We start from the raw sequence: 20,243 nt of genomic DNA on the forward strand, positions 1-20,243 counted from the left end.
TATATAAACATCCTCATGTCACGTTTTCTCGCCCTCTCCACGAAGCTTCTAAAACATCATTTACTTTAAAAGCATGTTGAAAATATTTGTCAACACGAATGTTGGTGAGATCTTGTTTAAACAGTATATTCATGCTTTGGTGTAATCATTTGAAATTTTACACCCAAAATATCATTGTATATTAGTAGAAGTAATTCAATCCTTTTATACAAAAATCAAAATTTTATCTCTTAACAAATTGTGTTAGTCATAAACGAGAAATAGTATGACAAATGTATGACTATTAAACTAATAAATCGAAACGTACCAAACTCAAAATATTTTCCTCCAACAATTTAACCATGCAGGGAGTCACCCCTACAGATCTATCAATAGGGGTTTATCCTTATTGTGTGTACTCATGCCAACTTAGTTTAACTCGTCGCATTTAACACATTTTGTAAAATTAAAATGCTAGAATTAAAACATGCATCCCCCCTCCCAAAAAAAAAACATTATAAAACATTTAAAATCATTTAAAAATGAGTATTTGTGAAAAACTCGTCGTATGAGTAACTCGTCAAGAAAACCTCCAAATTCAATCTTGTCCTATTAATGTATAATACATATTTAATAAACTATATATTTTAAGTTGTTTGCTCAAACTTAAAATATTTCATACAAACGCTTTGATTTCTTTAAAATGTTTCTTTTTATTGTTCGATTTCAAATGAATCACTTGCGACTTGTATTTGTTTAAGTCCAAAATATATATTCACACAAGCATGATATATATATATATATATATATGTATATATATATATATGTATATATATATATATCTTAATCAGCAACTAGCAATAATATGCATGTATATACATAAGCACCAAAGTTAACAAGTAACACACTTAGTATTATAACAATTAGTATTAAATTATTTAATATTACTTAAATTTAGAATTTTAGTTGTTGGAATATTTATTAATTTATAATTTATAATTTTGTAACCAATATATTTTTAAAGTTGTTTTTATCGGTTTCGTGTTTTAACAGCGAACCGGTTAATTTTTTCCATTGAAAAAATAGTTTAAAATGTTTGAAAACACTTTTTAAAGGAAAATATATAAGTTTTATAGGCTCTTTTAAAAAAATATGTTATTTCTTATTTTAGTTATTATTATTACTAAAATGGTCGTTTTAACGTTTTCGTGTGGGTTTCGCGACACAAACTGACAGGATCAAGTTTTTACCAACCCATCCATGTTATATATATTATTATAAGTAAGTCATATTTATTTTTAGGTTTTCGGGAATGTTCTAAAATAGTTCCAAAAATTGTGTCGGTTCGCGTTAAAAAGTCAAACTTTTTGACCGTTTAAGCTACCAACAAGCAAACTATGTCAAACGATGGATTGGAAGGATAAGGAAACGAAACGTAACATAATACCTTTTGTAAAAGTTCGATGGGACTCTAAATGTGGTGTAGAGTTTACTGGGAACTTGAAGATCAAATGAAGACCAAGTATCCTTATCTCTTTGTCGTATATTCTTCCTAATTTCCTGAGGAAATTTCCAAGACATCCGTCATTTTTTATTTTGGTATTTTTATTTGTTTACCCGATACGTGTTTTGTATTCAGGTTTTTAATCAATAATAAAACACACATTTATTAGTAATTATTGGTGTTTGATTCATTTTATTTTATTGTATGGTCTAGACTCGTTTAATAATCCTAAAAATCGTTTATCTTATGTTAATGTTGCGTTAAACCAAAGTCCAAGAGCCATTTTTGTCAAAACTCAGCACGTCGTGCTACGCAACTGCTAGAACCAAACCTGTCGAGATACCCGATGGGGAGATTTTTTTCGTAACATCTTCGTCCGCCGCGCTACACGACCGACAAGGAGGTGTACCTGTCGCGATACGCGACGGGCATGTTTGCAGGAATGTTAAACCAACTTACGAGATTTCGTCCAAATCTCTTCCAAGTCTAATTGTTTCTAGATTAATCTTCAATATTAGCCAATTATCGTCAACCCTAACTTATTCTCTAAGATTAGGCTTTAATTCGTTTATTTTTGGTGTATTGCAAAAGTCATCAAAGAAACCCTAATTTCCAATTGAAACGATTTCATGTTCCCTAAGTTCAGTTGTAGCTATAAAAACAACCCTCAACCTCTACTCATTGTTGCCCAACTCAGTTTCACTTGAGATTACGCTTTGGTGCCTTAATGTTTTGATCTTCATACTTTGAATTTGAAGTCAACTGCTTTGGGTATCTTCATCCTCTAGTTAACTTTCGGGTATGTTATGTGTTTGATTATGTTTTTTCACTATTGAAACCAAAGACCTCATTCAATTACAATGAATTGAGAGATTCCCAACTTCAATTGGATCAAAACCCGTTTAGAGTTTAGGTTGAACTAGTTTGGGGTTTTCTTAACACACCATGAATTGACTTGAGTTAGCTTCCGATCCTTTAATATTTTGTTTTTGCTATCGTATTTGGACATGTTGGACCCGGATTCAATCTCATACTAAAATTTGGATCAAACACGAGCCAACACTTGCTTAAGTCTTGATTTCTTTATTTTCTATGTTAAAATCTCATATTTGTTCGGTTTAGTATTATTTTAAATGAGGTTTATTAATTTAATTTTTGGGTATTTTTCTTGAGATCAGACAGCTCGCTTATTTCCCGCACTTTTTAGTTCTCTTTTTTACACTCACTACATCTAATATGAGTAATCACACACCTTTTTCATCTTTTATTTTGGGGCAGTATGCTTACCACAACCACCTTATGTATGTTAAACGAGTCCTCAACAACAATTCTATTTATTGCATTTATATGTATTGCATAATTAATTGTTACATGATTATTTTTCAATGTGTCTATTGATTATTGTTTGGTTGTCTCATCCTCATCCTCATCACTGTCTAAGTAACCTAACCTAATGTTTAGTGAAAAGATTTAATTGCTTAAATTAATTGTTTTTAATACTGCATCCGTATTAGAATTGTCTTTTATTATTATATATACAAAACTTGTGTTTGCTCACTCAACAATTTTGTTGACAATATATCTATTTTGCGGATATTGTTGGTACCTCCATTGGATTATTGAAGTTTAAAGCAAGTAGTTTATTTTTTGTTTGGACTTTAGATTATCCACCATTTTTTTTGTTTGGAATTATGAATTGTGTTATCATTATTTTAATTGTGTACTTTAATTTTATGAAAATAAGTTATTGGAAATTTAAAAACAAATAATACCACTTTTTATGTAATGGTCGATAATAACTCCACCTTTAAAAATCACTATCAACGGTCCGACTTTTCAATAACCTTTGTCTTATGGACCTCTGTTAAAAAACACTTAACGTCGTTAAGGTATTTTTGAGTTTCAAACCCATGTTTTAGGGATTTTGATCGGAACTAGGATACTAGTCCACTGATATAAAACTTATCTCGTGACGGTGATCCAAATGACGAAACAGTGTTTCAATTCAGGATTTTGAATTTCCAATTAACAAAAATCAAGTCATTTACATCAATCGACTCGTATCGTTATTCCGATCAAAAACCCTAAAACATCGGTTTGAAACTCGGAAAACACTTAATGACGTTAGGTTTTTTTAGCGGAGGTCCATTGAGACAAAAATAATCGAATTGTTGGAACGTTGGTAGTGATTTTTAAAGGGGGATTATTATCGGCTAGTACACAAAATGTGAGATTATTTATTTTGAGCTTGCCTAAATTAATTAGATATTATCATTATTTTTAATAGTGTTTTGTGAGCTACTGAGCAATCAGTCGCACCCCGACATATTCTGTCGTAGGTTGGGGTGTGACAATCAGTCCATTAGACTTGTCTATCACATACTTAGCTATAAATAGAAGACTAATTCGAACTTAGTTTTCACCCCTTTGACTGACAATATTAACACACATACTTCAAGGCTAAACTCTTCCATTATTCAAGTCTAATTAAGTTTCAGTTGTTTAGTGAGGAGATTAAAAGTGTAGAGCAAAAAGAAGAGCAACTATCATCCAACTATCTTACTTGTAATTTCAGGGGTTAACACTAGAGGTTGTTTTAGTGTTTTGACAAGTGAGAAATCATCATTAGTTGGTGATTTGAGAATGGAACACACTATCTTGACATAGTGTTGTTTTGTATTGGGATGAGAACTCTATCTTGATATAGAGTGAATTAGTTGTTAGGTGAAGACTCGTTATCTTAACATAGTGAGATTAGAAGAAATTGTAAAGCTAAAACCTTGGTGTGCTCGATGAAGAAGGTGACAAACTTCCGTTGAAGAGTGACACTTATCATGTGTTGGTGATCCATATCATTTTAATTTTAGGGAGATGACTAGTAAAGAAAACTTTCGATCGAGGATCGACAGAGGACATAGAGTGAAATAGTTAACATTCACTTGAACCTCTGTATATACAGCCTAAACTCTGTTTTACTTAGTTATACTTACTATTGTAAGTTGTGAAAAGAGTTTAAGAAAACCATTTGCTTAATGAAACTCGATTAAAAGAAAAGAAAAACTATTCACTCCCCACACAAAATGCACCTGGTAAATAAAAGGCTTAGTGAAAAGAAAAAGAAAAAAAACTTATTTGTAATCTTTGTTTGGATCCACTTGGGGCGTTTGTATCCATCCGACATCTGCGGTGTGCATATGCTATGGCGTATAGGCGAAGACAACAACAGGATTCATCTTCAAACCCTAACTTAAACCTGCCTATTGATTCTTCTACACAGTCTCTTGCCGCCAAAGCGATCAGGGCAGTTGAATCCACTTCCTAAGGTATGACCTTCAGTTACTTAACGAAATCAGGTTTGGTAGGAGTGATTGGAGATGTTTTATGTAAAATAATTATAACTAGAGTATTTTACCAAGCACATTTCACCGGAAACACCACTGGCAAATTCGTGAAAAATACAACAGAACCGAATAAGCATGCTACATATATGTTTGAATGAATAGTATGTGATATCGTATTTGCTTAAGTAATCATGTAGTTCCCTTAGCACATGGTTGTAGGATGATTCAACAAGATATGGCAACAGGTCAACAAAGAATGTAGATGAACCCAAACGCGGGTTTTGGGGTGCACTTGCGAGGAAAGCTAGAGCCATAATTGATGACGATGATCATGATGTGGCGCAACAGTATGAAACACCCGAAAGAAGGAGAGGGTCTCATATGGAAGCAAAGAGCCAGGTAATCGACTCACCTCAAAAGCTCTTAAATCTTCTTATTATCAGTTTTTATATTATCATTCCAATAACCCAATATGATTTTTTCATAGGTTCCAGAAAACAGGGCAGATAATCCTGCGTTGCACAAGGGTCTAGATGCGATTACATCGTCCTTCAGTTACATTGGTAATGCTCTTGAGGTAAGCTCTTGTTCCATAATTTAAAATGTTGATTATATACAATCTAGTGTTAGGATCAAATACAAACAACTTTTGGCATGAGGTAAATGAGTAATTACGCTAACACTATAGTAACTACTACTACACCATGGTTTTTGAACTAGAGTAGTTATAAGACGCTACTTTATTTATTCTAGTGTAATAATTATTACACTACAACAAATCTGAATTTAATAATAATAAAAAAAGGTGTCCACTTTAGCATTAATTTAATATTAACCAGGGTGGAGGACCTTTTTTACGAAGGTCATATCGGTCATTTAGCATCGTTTTAACAGAAACTTTTAATGTTAGCGTAAAGGGTGTAATTTGTCAATTGTAACAAACTGATTACAGTAAGGGACAGTAGGAATTATTACAGATACAGTGTAACAAAATGAAGTAGCGTACAATTTTTAACTCTATTTCAAACTGTAGCGTAATAATACTATAGTTCAATCATTGTTATTCTACTTATTTGTACGCCTCTCAATTTATGATTTATTTGTATTGGATCCCACCCCATATAATCTACAGTTTGAAGACATTGTTCAAGTTTCTGATGTTACTCTTACAGGAAGGCATGACGATAAAGGAAAACCGAACTGCCGAAATCATTCAGGAAACACGCAAGCTAAACATTAAGAAAAAACCAGATGAAGTTACTACAAGATTATCAAAGTTCAAGTTAACCAAATTTAACTAGAAAACGCAACGGAAGCTTAGATTTTAAAACTTGTTATAAACATACCATTATGTTAAAACTAAAACCCAATGAACAAGGATCAAAATTACAAGAACAAGATGCTCACAAAATGTAAATTGTACCTTCTTCTACCTTTAGAAGAACAAGCAAGTTGTTGAAGATGATGGTGGATGAATGGCAAGCCTCCAAAGAAGAAGACCTCAAGAGTGTGATACCCCAAGCTATTTGAGACAACACCAAGTGATTGCTAGGATTTATTGAACACTATATGAGCTCCCAAAGACCCCCAAAATTGCCCACCTTGAGCCGTGAGTTTGAGAGAGAGATAGATAGGTTTTCTTGATTCAAAATTTGAATAATAATGCACACACTCAAGACCCCAAAATGCATGTAATCTTATTGGAGATGGATAAAGTTGTCATCACATGGAGACAAGGCATAAAAGGACAAACCTTCCACCCACATGGGGTGGCCGGTTTTGATATTATTTTTTTTTTTTTTTTTTTGTTTTGTTTTAACCATTTAAAACATCTCCAATTATTTTATAAAACTCATTTTATAAAATGCACATACATTTATGTAATTATTTAACCAATTAAATAATTAATTTATATAAACAAATTATCTAGATAATTTATTTAAATCCTCAAGTGTGTTTGTTTAGAAAACCAATTTTCTAAACACGTAGTGTTCGGTATTCGTTTAAATGATCAAATCATTAAAGAATACATTTGGTGTCGTCTAGCTTGTTATTGGGTATGACCCGACTTGGATCAAACACAGTTAGCCACATTAGTATAAGTATGTGTCTCGGGCACACGTAATTCCAACAATCTCCCACTTGCACGAGATACATAGAAAATTAATGCAAGTGGTGAATACCGCCTAACAACAGTTCACCACCCCTAATGTGTTTGACGAAGTGCCATTCAATAACATCATCCCTTCAAGTTCCTTACTTGATATGATTTAGGTGAATCTATCATTATATCCCTTTGTTACTAGATGTCATGTTGGATCTAAGAGACATAGGCGATCATTCTCTTTACAATTCAACTTTATCAGGCCTTAGACATCTAAACTCTCAACACATAAGAGGAACAAATTCCTTCTTGACTGTATACGCCTCTCACTATCACTTTTATACTCCACCTGAGCTCATCCTTATGTACCATCTTTTACGAATAGCGAAGGGGAGAGTCAAAGTGTAATACTTGGTGAAAATCAAGACCCAGTATACATCTCAGGTCTAAGGATAATATGAAATTCTCCTTTACTCAAAATTACTAATGATCAAGTCAATCGACTCCATGTAGTAATATTGAGAGCGGGTCAGTCCAATATTTGTATCCCACAAATATCTATGAACCTTGGCAGCAAACCTATGCTCCATATTCATTCCTTATGAATATCCACCAATCCTAGTTCATAATAGTCTTGCTTCATATTTGTTCCCACAAATGTGATCGACTACGGACTTTTAGAATAAGATAACTTATTCATGGATTAAACATGCAAAATCAGAATTTAACTCAAGATTCCATAATCATATAAAAGAGTTAAATTACAAAAGTCTTTTAAACTTTAATACAAAATAGATCAAATCCAATTACTAGAATATCGAAGTCCTAAGCCACTCTCATGACGCTCATGTTTCGGTCTTTCTAGGAGCTTCGTGAATGGATCCGCAAGATTTTGATCAGTTCCAACTTTGCGAATACATATCTTTCCTTTTTCAACTTCATCCCTTATGTAGTTGAATCTCCGCTCTATGTGCCTTGTCTTTTGGTGCGAACGAGGTTCCTTGATTTGTGCAATCGCACCCTCGTTGTCACAAAAGATTTCTAGGGGGTCTTGAATGGAAGAGACCACCCCTAGATCAGTAATGAATTTCTTCAACCATGCAGCTTCCTGAGCTGCCAATGAAGCGGCGATGTATTCTGATTCTGTAGTGGACAATGCTACCACTTCCTGTTTTGAGCTCTTCCAAGAGACAGCTCCTCCATTAAGAGTGAACACATACCCAGACTGTGATCGAGAATCATCTCGATCAGTTTGGAAGCTCGCATCCGTGTAACCTTTTATAGCGAGTTCCTCCTCACCAGATCCATATATCAGAAACATATCCTTAGTTCTCCTAAGGTATTTCAATATGCTCTTAACAGCCATCCAATGACTGTTTCCTGGATTCTGTTGATATCTGCTTGTCATGCTCAAAGCGCATGACACATCCGGTCTAGTACATATCATCGCATACATGATGGATCCTATAGCAGAAGCATATGGGATTTGTTTCATCATCTCTTGCTCACCCTTTGAGTTTGGACATTGAGCTGAACTCAATATGGTCCCTCTTTGAATAGGTACAAAACCTTTCTTGGAGTTTTCCATCTTGAACCTTTTCAAGATCTTATCAATGTATGTACTTTGGTTCAAACCTATCAAGCGCCTTGACCTATCCCTATAGATCTTTATTCCCAAAATATAGGCAGCTTCACCTAGATCCTTGATGGAAAATCTACTTCCAAGCCAAGCCTTAACGCTTTCCATGGTTGGAATGTCATTTCCAAATAGTAGAATGTCATCGACATACAATACTAAGAAGGTAATTATACTCCCACTAGCTTTCTTATACACACAAGCCTCATCAGCGTTCTTGATGAATCCAAAACTTTTGATTTCTTCATCAAAACGATGATTCCAAGTTCTAGATGCTTGTTTCAATCCATAGATTGATTTCTTTAACTTGCATACTTTATTAGGATGTTTTGGATCGACAAAACCTTCAGGCTGAACCATATAGACATCTTCCTCAAGATATCCATTTAGGAAGGCGGTCTTGACATCCATTTGCCAGATTTCATAATCATAATGTGCAGCTATGGCAAATAATATCCTAATAGACTTTAGCATTGCCACAGGCGAAAAAGTTTCATCATAATCAACCCCTTGAGTTTGAGTGAAACCTTTAGCTACAAGTCTTGCTTTATAAGTATCCAAGTTTCCATGCATATCAGTTTTCCTTTTGAAAACCCACTTACTTCCAACAGCTTTGGAGTTGAGTGGTGGTTCAACCAATTCCCAAACTTGGTTGTCATACATGGATTGCATCTCAACGTTCATGGCTTCAAGCCATTTGTCACAATCATTCTTGGACATTGCATCACGGTATGTGGTCGGTTCATCCGAATCTACCACGTAGCAACCTTCTACAAAAAATCCATATTTTTCAGGTGGATTGCTAATTCTACCAGATCTGCGAACGTTTTGTGTGTTTTGATCAACCACTTGATCACTTTCAACAACCTCTTGTTGAGTGCTAGTATCAACCAATTGTGTATCATCTTGTGATTCTTGATCCTCATTAAATTTCACTGTTCTACTATTAGTTCCTTCCTCAAGGAACTTAGTTTCCAAGAACTTACCCTTTCGAGCAATAATAACATTTTGCTCACTAGGATCGTAAAAGTAATATCCTAAATCATCTTTAGGATAACCTATAAAGATACACTTAGTGGATCGGACTTCTAATTTGTTTGGGGTGTATTGCTTTACATAAGCTTCACAACCCCAAACTTTTAAGAATGATAGCGATGGAGCCTTTCCATGCCATACATCAAAAGGTGTCTTCTCCACTTTCTTGGTTGGAGCCATATTCAATATGCGAACAGCGGAAAGTAAAGCATAGCCCCAAAATGATAGAGGTAAAGTGCTTCTAGCCATCATCGATCGAACCATATCTAATAGGGTACGATTTCTCCTTTCAGACACACCATTATGTTGTGGTGTTCCAGGTGGAGTAAGTTGTGAAATAATTCCACAACTCTTAAGATGATCTTGAAAAACACCACTTAGGTATTCACCTCCTCTATCACTACGAAGTACTTTGATTGTGGTCTTGAGTTGTCTTTCTACTTCAGTTTTGAAGTCTTTGAACATTTCAAAAGCTTCATCTTTGTGTTTCATTAAGTACACATAACCATATCGACTATAATCGTCAATAAAGGTAATGAAGTATCTTTCACCATTCCTAGTCATTTGTCTAAAAGGACCACATACATCCGAATGTATGATACCCAATAATTCTTTTGACCTTTCAAAAGTTTTATTAAAGGGTTGCTTTGTCATTTTGCCTTGTAAACAAGATTCACATACATCAAATGAATCATACTCATTTGTTTCTAGAATACCACTCTTGCGAAGAGTTTGCATGCGATTCTTGCTTATATGTCCAAGGCGACAATGCCAAAGATAGGAATCACCCAAGTCCTTCTTGAGTTTCTTGGTGTTGACATTGTACATTGAACTACTATGTGACATACCACTTTGATCTATTTCATATATACCATTCATGGGTATAGCTTTAAAATAAAACATGCCATTCATCAAAACATGAATATCACAATTTATAAATTTAAGATCAAAGCCACATTGTTTTAAAAGAGACACGGAAATAATGTTTCTCCTTAACTTAGGAGCATACAAAACATTCTTCAAAATTACTTCCAAACCACTTGGAAGCTTTAACAAGTAGTCTCCTTGGGCTTGGACTTCAACTCTTGCTCCATTGCCCATAAAGAGACTAATGTCCCCTTTGTTGAGTTGTTTACTTCTTTTGAACCCCTGCAACAAATTGCAAATGTGAGTTCCACATCCGGTATCAAGTACCCATGTATTTGAAGAAATAACATTTAGTTCAATATGTATAGTAAAGATAATACCTGAGGTATGCCCCGCATCCCTCTTATCTTTTAACGCATTGAGATAGGTCGGACAATTCCTTTTCCAATGACCTATCTCTCCACACTCAAAGCATGGATCTTGCGCCGCAACCTTTTGCTTCTTTTCCTTCGGTTTGATGGGCGTGATGGCTTTCCTCTTTCCCTTTCCTTGGACGTGGCCCTTGCCCTTAGCAGCACTTGCTTTGGGGTTGGAGTTATGTCCCCTTTTCCCTTCATTGATTGTTAGAACGGGTAAAACCCTTTTACCCATTCCCGCTTCGGCCGTTCTTAGCATTGCGTGAAGCTCACCAATGCTTTTGTCCCACCCGTTCATGTTATAGTTCATGACAAAGGTTTCAAACCTTTTGGTCAAAGAGTTGAGGATCAAATCCGTAGCCAACTCATTTGAGACGGGACAATTCAACCTACGAAGCTTTTCAATGTAGCTTTTCATCTTTAGGACATAAGATGAGACGCTTTGGGTTTCCTCCATACGACATGCATGAAACGCTCGAACCGTTTCGAAACGTTCCGCTCTAGCTTGTTGAAGAAACATTTCCTTCAATTGAGTTATCATGTCGTATGCCCCATGATGCTCGAAATCCTTTTGGATTTCGGGAATCATAGTCCCTAACATGAGGCAAGAGGCTTGCACCGAATCTTTGGTGTACTTGACCCAATCGTTATACGCCTCCTCATCTTCCACGTTAGGCTCATCGGGAATGGGATCGTCTAAGACATATGATATCTCTTCTTGTTTGAGAACTATTCTTAAGTTGCGATACCAATCCATAAAGTTATTATGGTTTAGACGATCCTTTTCAAGGATGGTTCTTAAGGATAGGTTACGGGTGTTATGGGTAGAGGTGTTTGCATTGTTAGCGGCCATCTACAAAATTTAACAAAGTTTTATTTTAGTATTATAAACAATTTAATTATTAATACCCTTTTATTCCAAATTTTAAAATAATAATTAAATTCTAGAATCCAACGATAAATCAAATTTCGGTTAGGTGACCTTTATCCCGTTATTTGATTTAACAAGGTAGTCAATCTTGACAATTGCAACCCTTTGCAACTTCTAGAGGTATGGGACCATTCGAAATCCTTATTTCGTGTTGGCATGTTTATCCCATCAACACCATTGGACCCCATGCTTAGGTGACCTTTATCACATGGTTTCCAATTCAAGTCGTCCTACTTGTATAAACATGTAAGATTAACATACAAGTGGTTAGGTGACCTTTATCCCACAAATATGTTAATATTACCCTAAGTATATTAGTTTGCTCAAAATGGTTAGGTGACCTTTATCCCATTTAAAGTTCCCTAATACGTTAAGTGTCATACAAAAGGATGGTGTAAGACTTGTTTCCTTGGTAATTATGAAAAAGGGATTTTAAGTTTTCCAATATTCTAGTTTGAAAAACATTATGCCATATCCTAACATGCATTTAGTAATATGGCGATTTTGAAAACCAATTTTCAAGGTTCAAGTTATAATAAAACCAATTTTATTATATGTGAGTAATCGCTTAGTTTTAATAAACCCATTTAATTAAACTAATTGACGCGATATTACCAAATATATATTAGAACCCGTTTTATGCTTGTTGTCGTTCCTATGTGACGGTTTGGATATCCTAATATCTATCAACCACACATTACAATAAGTAAAACAAACAACCAAGCAAACACATGCAAAATATAGTCATAACCGAGAACCGCTAAGTTTGACCATACTTGTTAGCCGAAACAAGTATAGGTCATAAGTCACACCTAAGGGACAAAACATGACACAAGGATGGAATGTTGACTCCCACTTGACCTTGCATCCAAATGCTTCAAGTATCCTTTCCAAGTTGTTGTGTTCTTGTTGGGCTTGTTAATGGGCTCCAAACTTCCAAAAGTCTTCTTGGGCCCAAGAGTGAAATTTATGGGCCTAATGGGCTTGAATCCCATGATGGGCCGGTGAGGCCCAACAAGCCCAAAATTTCGGTCCAAGGCCCAAATCCACCAATTCTTGCATCTTCAATTTTTACAAAATGTATCCTAATACATATTTTTCTAAAAAAAAGAAAATGCAACTAATCTATTTATTACAAACCAACTTATGAATAAATAAATTACACAAGCCTAAGATTATGAATTATTACAACCATATTGAATAATAAACATAATCAACATACACAAACAACAATCAACACATCCAAGGTCTAGGTTTCGGTTATGACACATCCAAACATACCAAATGTTCTAAGCATGCAACCTAAGCAACCAATGCCCAAAAACTCCAAAAGAATCGGCCCCCCCCCCCCAAGAGGCTACGGCCAAATCTTATTTTTTTTATTTTTATTTTTTTTTTTCAACATCCAAATGTTAATAATGGTTTCCTAAGATCTTTGCATGCATGTCAAGATCTTACAAAACCATGAGGGGTAAAATCCACCAAAAATTTCGGACCCCTTTTTTCACCCATGAAAAAACCCGAAATCTATGAACATGCAAGGAGCATAAGTCCTTGTAACCGGCTCTTGATGCCATTGTGAGCTTTATACAAGATTATCAAAGTTCAAGTTAACCAAATTTAACTAGAAAACGCAACGGAAGCTTAGATTTTAAAACTTGTTATAAACATACCATTATGTTAAAACTAAAACCCAATGAACAAGGATCAAAATTACAAGAACAAGATGCTCACAAAATGTAAATTGTACCTTCTTCTACCTTTAGAAGAACAAGCAAGTTGTTGAAGATGATGGTGGATGAATGGCAAGCCTCCAAAGAAGAAGACCTCAAGAGTGTGATACCCCAAGCTATTTGAGACAACACCAAGTGATTGCTAGGATTTATTGAACACTATATGAGCTCCCAAAGACCCCCAAAATTGCCCACCTTGAGCCGTGAGTTTGAGAGAGAGATAGATAGGTTTTCTTGATTCAAAATTTGAATAATAATGCACACACTCAAGACCCCAAAATGCATGTAATCTTATTGAGATGGATAAAGTTGTCATCACATGGAGACAAGGCATAAAAGGACAAACCTTCCACCCACATGGGGTGGCCGGTTTTGATATTATTTTTTTTTTTTTGTTTTGTTTTGTTTTAACCATTTAAAACATCTCCAATTATTTTATAAAACTCATTTTATAAAATGCACATACATTTATGTAATTATTTAACCAATTAAATAATTAATTTATATAAACAAATTATCCAGATAATTTATTTAAATCCTCAAGTGTGTTTGTTTAGAAAACCAATTTTCTAAACACGTAGTGTTCGGTATTCGTTTAAATGATCAAATCATTAAAGAATACATTTGGTGTCGTCTAGCTTGTTATTGGGTATGACCCGACTTGGATCAAACACAGTTAGCCACATTAGTATAAGTATGTGTCTCGGGCACACGTAATTCCAACAGTTACAGCTTCAAATGCTAGACAATTACCACAGACGAAAACCGATACAGAAATTCAACTGAAGGCCTCTCGAGACGTAAAGTGGCATATGTATATGACAAATCTATTTTGTATGTCTCGATGGCATATGTAAAACAAGTATTGTGTGACACATAGTTAAAACAATGTTATAAATTACTGAATGTGGCTTTTGGTTGAAAATAAATGAGATGTATGATATGTGTACGCGGTTGCGTGACAGGTGTCAATGGCAATGGCCGCAAAAGCAAAGGTTCTATTACGAGAGCTGAAAACCGTTAAGGCTGATCTGGCGTTTGCTAAGGAGCGGTGTGCTCAATTAGAAGAGGAGAATAAAATCCTTCGGGAGACTGGTGGAGGAAGTGATCGCCCTGAAGACGATGATTTGGTACTCTTTTTAATTTTTTTCGAGAAAAAAACGTGAATCTTTAAATTTTTTGAGAGCAGTGATTTATATCTCTCAATTTTTAAATATATATCTTATATAGGAATGCATATGTATTTTACATAAAAAACATAAAATCTAGTTTCTTCATGTATTTTTAAATGTTAAAATGCTAACATATACGTGACTTACACATGTGTAAACTGTGTACGTAAATGAAGTTTGTGTTCATATATATAATTAAATAACTGTTGTACAAATAGGCCCGTTTAGGCTTTCGATCCAGTTCGAGCTCGTTCATTAAACAGGCTTGTTTTTAGGCTCGAGTTGGTTTAATAGAGCTGATGTTCACGAGCTGCTTGACTCCTTTACTTCCCTATTCTACAGGGCGGCATGTTAGCTGGTTAGGGTTGACGGGTTGAAATTGATGTTTTTTTCATTGTTTGCTTACCTGGCAGATTCGACTACAACTGGAGTCACTTTTAGCAGAGAAAGCACGGTTGGCACAAGAGAACTCGGTTTATGCAAGGGAAAATCGGTTCTTAAGAGAAATTGTGGAATATCACCAACTAACGATGCAGGACGTGGTTTACATAGACGAGAATCGAGAAGAGGTCTCGGAAGTTTACCCGATCAACAACCTCATCGCAGTCAATAATAATAGTTCGGTATCATCAATTCCTCGTAACACAAACCCACCCGTTACACCCACGAGCCCGTTTGCACTAAACGCAGATGATCAATACAAGATGTGAGTTGTTTTATTTTAGTAAAATTGTTTTGTTGTTTAAATATGGACTTAGATTTATTTATGGTGAATGTAACTGTTCAAATTATGTATGTATACTTATATGGTACATGTATGTAATGCATGCGTATTTTAGAGAATTATACATGATATATTACATACATTTCAACATCCTGGGTACAATATACACATGAATTATACATGATATATTACATACATTTCAACATCCTGGGTACAATATACACATGTATCTATTGATTAACTAAACCAGTCAATGTATCTAACATCGTGACTATTGACTCATGACGCTTTTAAGTTCTGATGAGACAGATCAATGGCTGTTAAGGGCTGTACATATTGTGTAGTATTATTACTAAAAGAACTGGAAGAAAAGACTTGTTGATCCATCACTATATGATTTAATGTCTGCTGGTTTCACAAGTGCGCTACATAACGGGCACGTCCTCTCCCTATCAAACCTAAATAATAAACCCGTTAAAAAATTTTATAAACTATTATATAATTAATAATAAGCGAGCGAAAATGTTGCAAAACTTACCATTCTGATACACTTCACAAAATATATGTTTACACCGTAAAACGATCGGTGACCACAATTTTCCTTAACAAATTGCACAAAGATCTCCAGCAGCGGTCACCTGAACATAATCAGTTAGGTTCATTTTTCTACGTGTAGGAGACAATAACTGAAAGGCTATCAATATTTTCAGTTCATGTCTCGCTCGTTCATTTATGCTTGTCAGTTTAAGTTTGTTTGTGTGCGTGCGATATTGGTTAGTTACGTTCGTTTTTCTACGTGGAGTCGATAACTGAAAGGAATATTATCGCAATTTTCACAACAGTTCATGAAACGTTAGGAGGAGGTTCGTTTATGTTTGCTAATCTAACAAAAGAACGAACATGAACACATGTTTCGTTCGTTCATTTATGTTCGTTGACGTTCATATATATTTGTTAGTTTAAGTTCGTTTGTGTACGTTGATCATATATTCATTTAAACTTTTGGCCCACTAAAAATTAGTTTACTTTTAGTAACTTTTTAGGCTCAACACATTGGTATTCACATTTAGAGGTACACAAAAGAACGACCCGACGGTGTCATCCTACCCGGAACCGGACACGACCCTACCCTACCCGCGCGTATGGACCGGGCTTTGGGTTTCTCCCCAGAACTGCACAGGAACCGGTTCCACCAATACTCGGTTAAAACCCGACCCGAAACCCGAAAAAAACCCAGAAAACTCGGGCAGTACCCAACTATACCCGGAACCGGTTCCTACCCGACCCGGTTTTGACTTTTGTTGACCATACCCAGTTCCTGAATATACTTGGTTTGTGCACCTTTATTCACATTACTTTTAACTAATTTAAGCTCAATTATATGTACGATCAGTTAGGTTTGTGAACTGTTCGTTTATACCGTTAACGGACGGATATAAAAGGAGCACGGGCATAATTCATCTTTTTAATGAACAAACACAAACAAGAAAACCACATTCGTTTAATTGATCGTTTGCTTGGTTAAAGTTAAACGAACGGACACGGACATGCTTCGTTCGTATTCGTAGTTTCGTTTAAAAGCCTAAAAAGAATAGTGACCCATAATGCAGATGCAGATGACCCATAATGCAGCTCTTTACGGGATAACGCCCATAACGCAAAAACCAATAACCAAACCTACATAAAAACAGCCACCGACTTGTATAACAAACAACAACCTAATTTAAAAAAAAATGCATTAAACGCGTCCAAAAAATATTCATCATCATCATCGTACTTAGTATATCTCACCGATAGCAAAACTATGGTAGCTATGGTAGGGTCTGAGAAGGGTAAGATGTAGACAACCTTACCTCTACCCCATAGGGATAGAGAGGACCACCCGGCTCGAAAAGATGTAAACTTTTGTACGACGACGACGATGAATATTTTATAAAATATTAAAAGTACAAATATACCTTTTGTATGACAGATGTAAACTTGAAAGTTAAGTAGAAGCCGGTTGTAACTTGTAACCGACGAAAAGACACTTCCGTATTCTTTGTTCCAGAAGAATTGTTACCAAACGGGTGTAGGCAACAACGTGCGATACAATAGCACCATGTACTCGACTAAAGTCAGCATTTGACCTTACAAAAAGAAAAGATTTATAAAACATAAAAACATACATTAATACAAGTGTTTTTGAATCATCACCTTCTTGCGGTAATTGTGACCTCCAGTGTTCTTGTAATACATTAAAAGTAGACATTTGAAGACCATTGTCGCCTGTCACGCCATTGAATCTGGGAGACACAGACTTGTTATTTTTGGTTTGCATGTCGCGTTTATAATAGTGTAGACAGGGCCCACGTGATAGGATTTACCATTAACCAAGATGCTAAATAATGCATGCCAAAATGATGGTACTTGTAGAGGTAGGGTACCAAAAAGATCAAAATACCCTTAAATGATATCCGCGGGTCAGAAGAACGCTCCTCACAAGACAACCGCGGGACATATGGATCACCCACATAACTGTGTAAGGGAAGAACGCCCTTATACCACAGGCGGAAGCATCCAGGCACCCTCAGACGTCATCCGCGTGATAGCACATCTACCCGACACGATGACCGGAAGGCAATACTAGCAGGACAACTGTAAATAACCGCTTGCCTTCTATAGGATTTATCAAGATCCTTTCTTGGGCAATAAGTGACCTTTCAGCCAATATATAAAGGACATCTGGCCAGGTTGTTATAACCGTGCACATGGCCAGGAGTTATCTCGTCCTATCATATAGTGACGCGTGTTCAGGTTGTTATACCCATGCACATGCAACGTATAGCTCAACCTATCAGAAGAGGACACGTGCCCAGGTGGTTACGAGGGTATCTTCTAGAAAGGGACAGCTGGCCCAATCACATTCCCACATCATTCGGCTATAAATACCCTCTCCATCTCCATGAGGTATTGATATTCACTCCCCACTATCTACTCTCAATACTCAAGTACTTTTTCTTCTTAAGAACTGTACTTATTCTCACGCCGGAGGGTGGTTACGGGAAGACCCCCCCCTCTTGTCCTTCCCGTAACGAGCTCACTGTGTTTGTTTTGTAGGTTCCGGTCACTGGACTTTGGGAAGTTGTGCTCATATCGTGTTGGTTGTTATTGTATCCTACCTGGTTGACTCATTAGATCCAGGACCCGTTGAGGGGATCAGATCAGTGTTTCTTCATTGACGCCATCCGTTTTGGTGTTAGAACTTCAAGAATTTTCGTTGGTTTTTTGGTTCGTACGATATGAGTAAGCTTGCTGAGGGGCCGACGGAAACTCCTGCACCGTTTTTGCATACTACTGATACCGAAGCACCAGGAGGCTTTGCCTAGAGTGTCTTTGTACGTATCACGGCACCCAAAGGTTCCACTCCAGGTGACCTAGGACATGTTGTAGCACCAACAGGTCCTACTCCAACGGACCTAGGACATGTCACAGCACCAGGAGGTTCAAAAACTAATTTTGATACCACCAGTAAACAAAAATTATATAGAGTATGAAGATCACAGTGATGCTGATAATAACTACAAACTTCCTCTCTCCCTGGCCCAATTGATGTTTATAAATATTTTAGTGTCAAAATTCAACAACGCGACATGAAACTAATTAGGATCTAAATTTTTTGAAAACGAGTTGTGTTTGGATTGGCCTCTTTAACAAACGGGTCGACCCACTAACCCCTCTAACTCGGTTTTGTACAAACCAACAACTCGATTAACACATTTACAACTCTTGCCAACCTGTTTAACACGTTTAGATAGATGAATTAAACGGGGGTTCAAGTGTTAAACCCTTTTATTTACATAGGTTGACCTGCCAACGTGTTTTTATCAAAACTCAACCCATTAAGACCCACCCATCAATCCATTAACTTGTTTATGACTCGTTTAACCCATTTTTTTTACAACCCAACAACTTGATTAAAACTCGATTAGATAAAGCCATAAAGGTGTTGATTGTAATTTGAAGTGTGTGTTATGTTTTTGAGAGGAATTAGAATACGGGTTGAATGACACCTTCAAAGGCGTTTGGTTTTGTAGAATGTCATTTGATTTATGCAAGACTGCAGAAATCCAAATTGTAAATGCTGGTGTATTAAGACAACCAAGAGAAGCAAAGAGAAAGGAAGAATATGTTCAATCCATTGAGCCACATTCTGTATAATAATAATATTATTATTATTTTATTATTATTATTATTATTATTAGTTGATTGAGGCAAAGGTGTGTGTTGAACATCAACTCCATTATTAACAGTTAACTCTTGTTGTTCTTGACTTCCTCTGCCTTCGTCTATTTGTAGTTCACCAACAATCCTAATAGAAACCTCATCAGTATCGACATCATCAGAACTAGAACTAGAACCAGAACCAGAACTAGAAGCTGCTGCTTGCGATTGCTCGAGGAAATGAGCTCGAATGATGTCGCGTAATCCACTGGATAAATTAAGCGCAAGAGTTTCCATTGCTAGCTTGACTTGATCATCAAGAACCAAACCCTATTCATGTAACCGAGTGAAATTGGGTTCTGATTTGTTGAGTCAAACAATTGACCTAAGGGGGAGATTGGTGAGTCAAAGATTTGACCAGAATGAAGTATATGAAAGATTGGAATCTTCTCAACCTCCTCAGAATTCGCTAAGTATGGATCCGGGCACACCTTAGACATCCGATCAAGGTTTTACTTAGCCGGGTATGATATTTTGTCTATCGGGCAAGGTTTACTTCAAGAAGTCTTCTTTAGTGGATATCCGAGCAGGGTTTGCA

At 36.0% G+C, this 20,243-nt stretch overlaps 1 protein-coding gene and 1 pseudogene across 1 annotated transcript in view; one reads left to right on the forward strand and one right to left on the reverse strand.

The window, feature by feature from the left end:
* The window catches only part of LOC143617030 (uncharacterized), a 43,794-nt gene extending 28,361 nt beyond the window's left edge, over positions 1–15,433 (forward strand). Inside the window, exons 2-7 of the mRNA XM_077089704.1 lie at positions 5,044–5,243; positions 5,326–5,392; positions 5,976–6,106; positions 14,292–14,346; positions 14,512–14,676; positions 15,132–15,433. Of these exons, the coding sequence (XP_076945819.1) occupies positions 5,044–5,243; positions 5,326–5,392; positions 5,976–6,106; positions 14,292–14,346; positions 14,512–14,676; positions 15,132–15,428 (915 nt within the window). The 3' untranslated portion in view covers positions 15,429–15,433. The remainder of the gene's footprint in view (positions 1–5,043; positions 5,244–5,325; positions 5,393–5,975; positions 6,107–14,291; positions 14,347–14,511; positions 14,677–15,131) is intronic.
* A 305-nt stretch (positions 15,434–15,738) lies between these two features.
* LOC143617032 (uncharacterized) lies at positions 15,739–19,942 on the reverse strand (annotated as a pseudogene).
* Between the last annotated feature and the right edge of the window lie 301 nt (positions 19,943–20,243).

This window comes from Bidens hawaiensis, unplaced genomic scaffold (genome assembly GCF_021521415.1).
Source record: "Bidens hawaiensis isolate Kalapana, Puna unplaced genomic scaffold, B.hawaiensis_p1.1 tig00051460_1, whole genome shotgun sequence".
NCBI lineage: Eukaryota > Viridiplantae > Streptophyta > Magnoliopsida > Asterales > Asteraceae > Bidens > Bidens hawaiensis.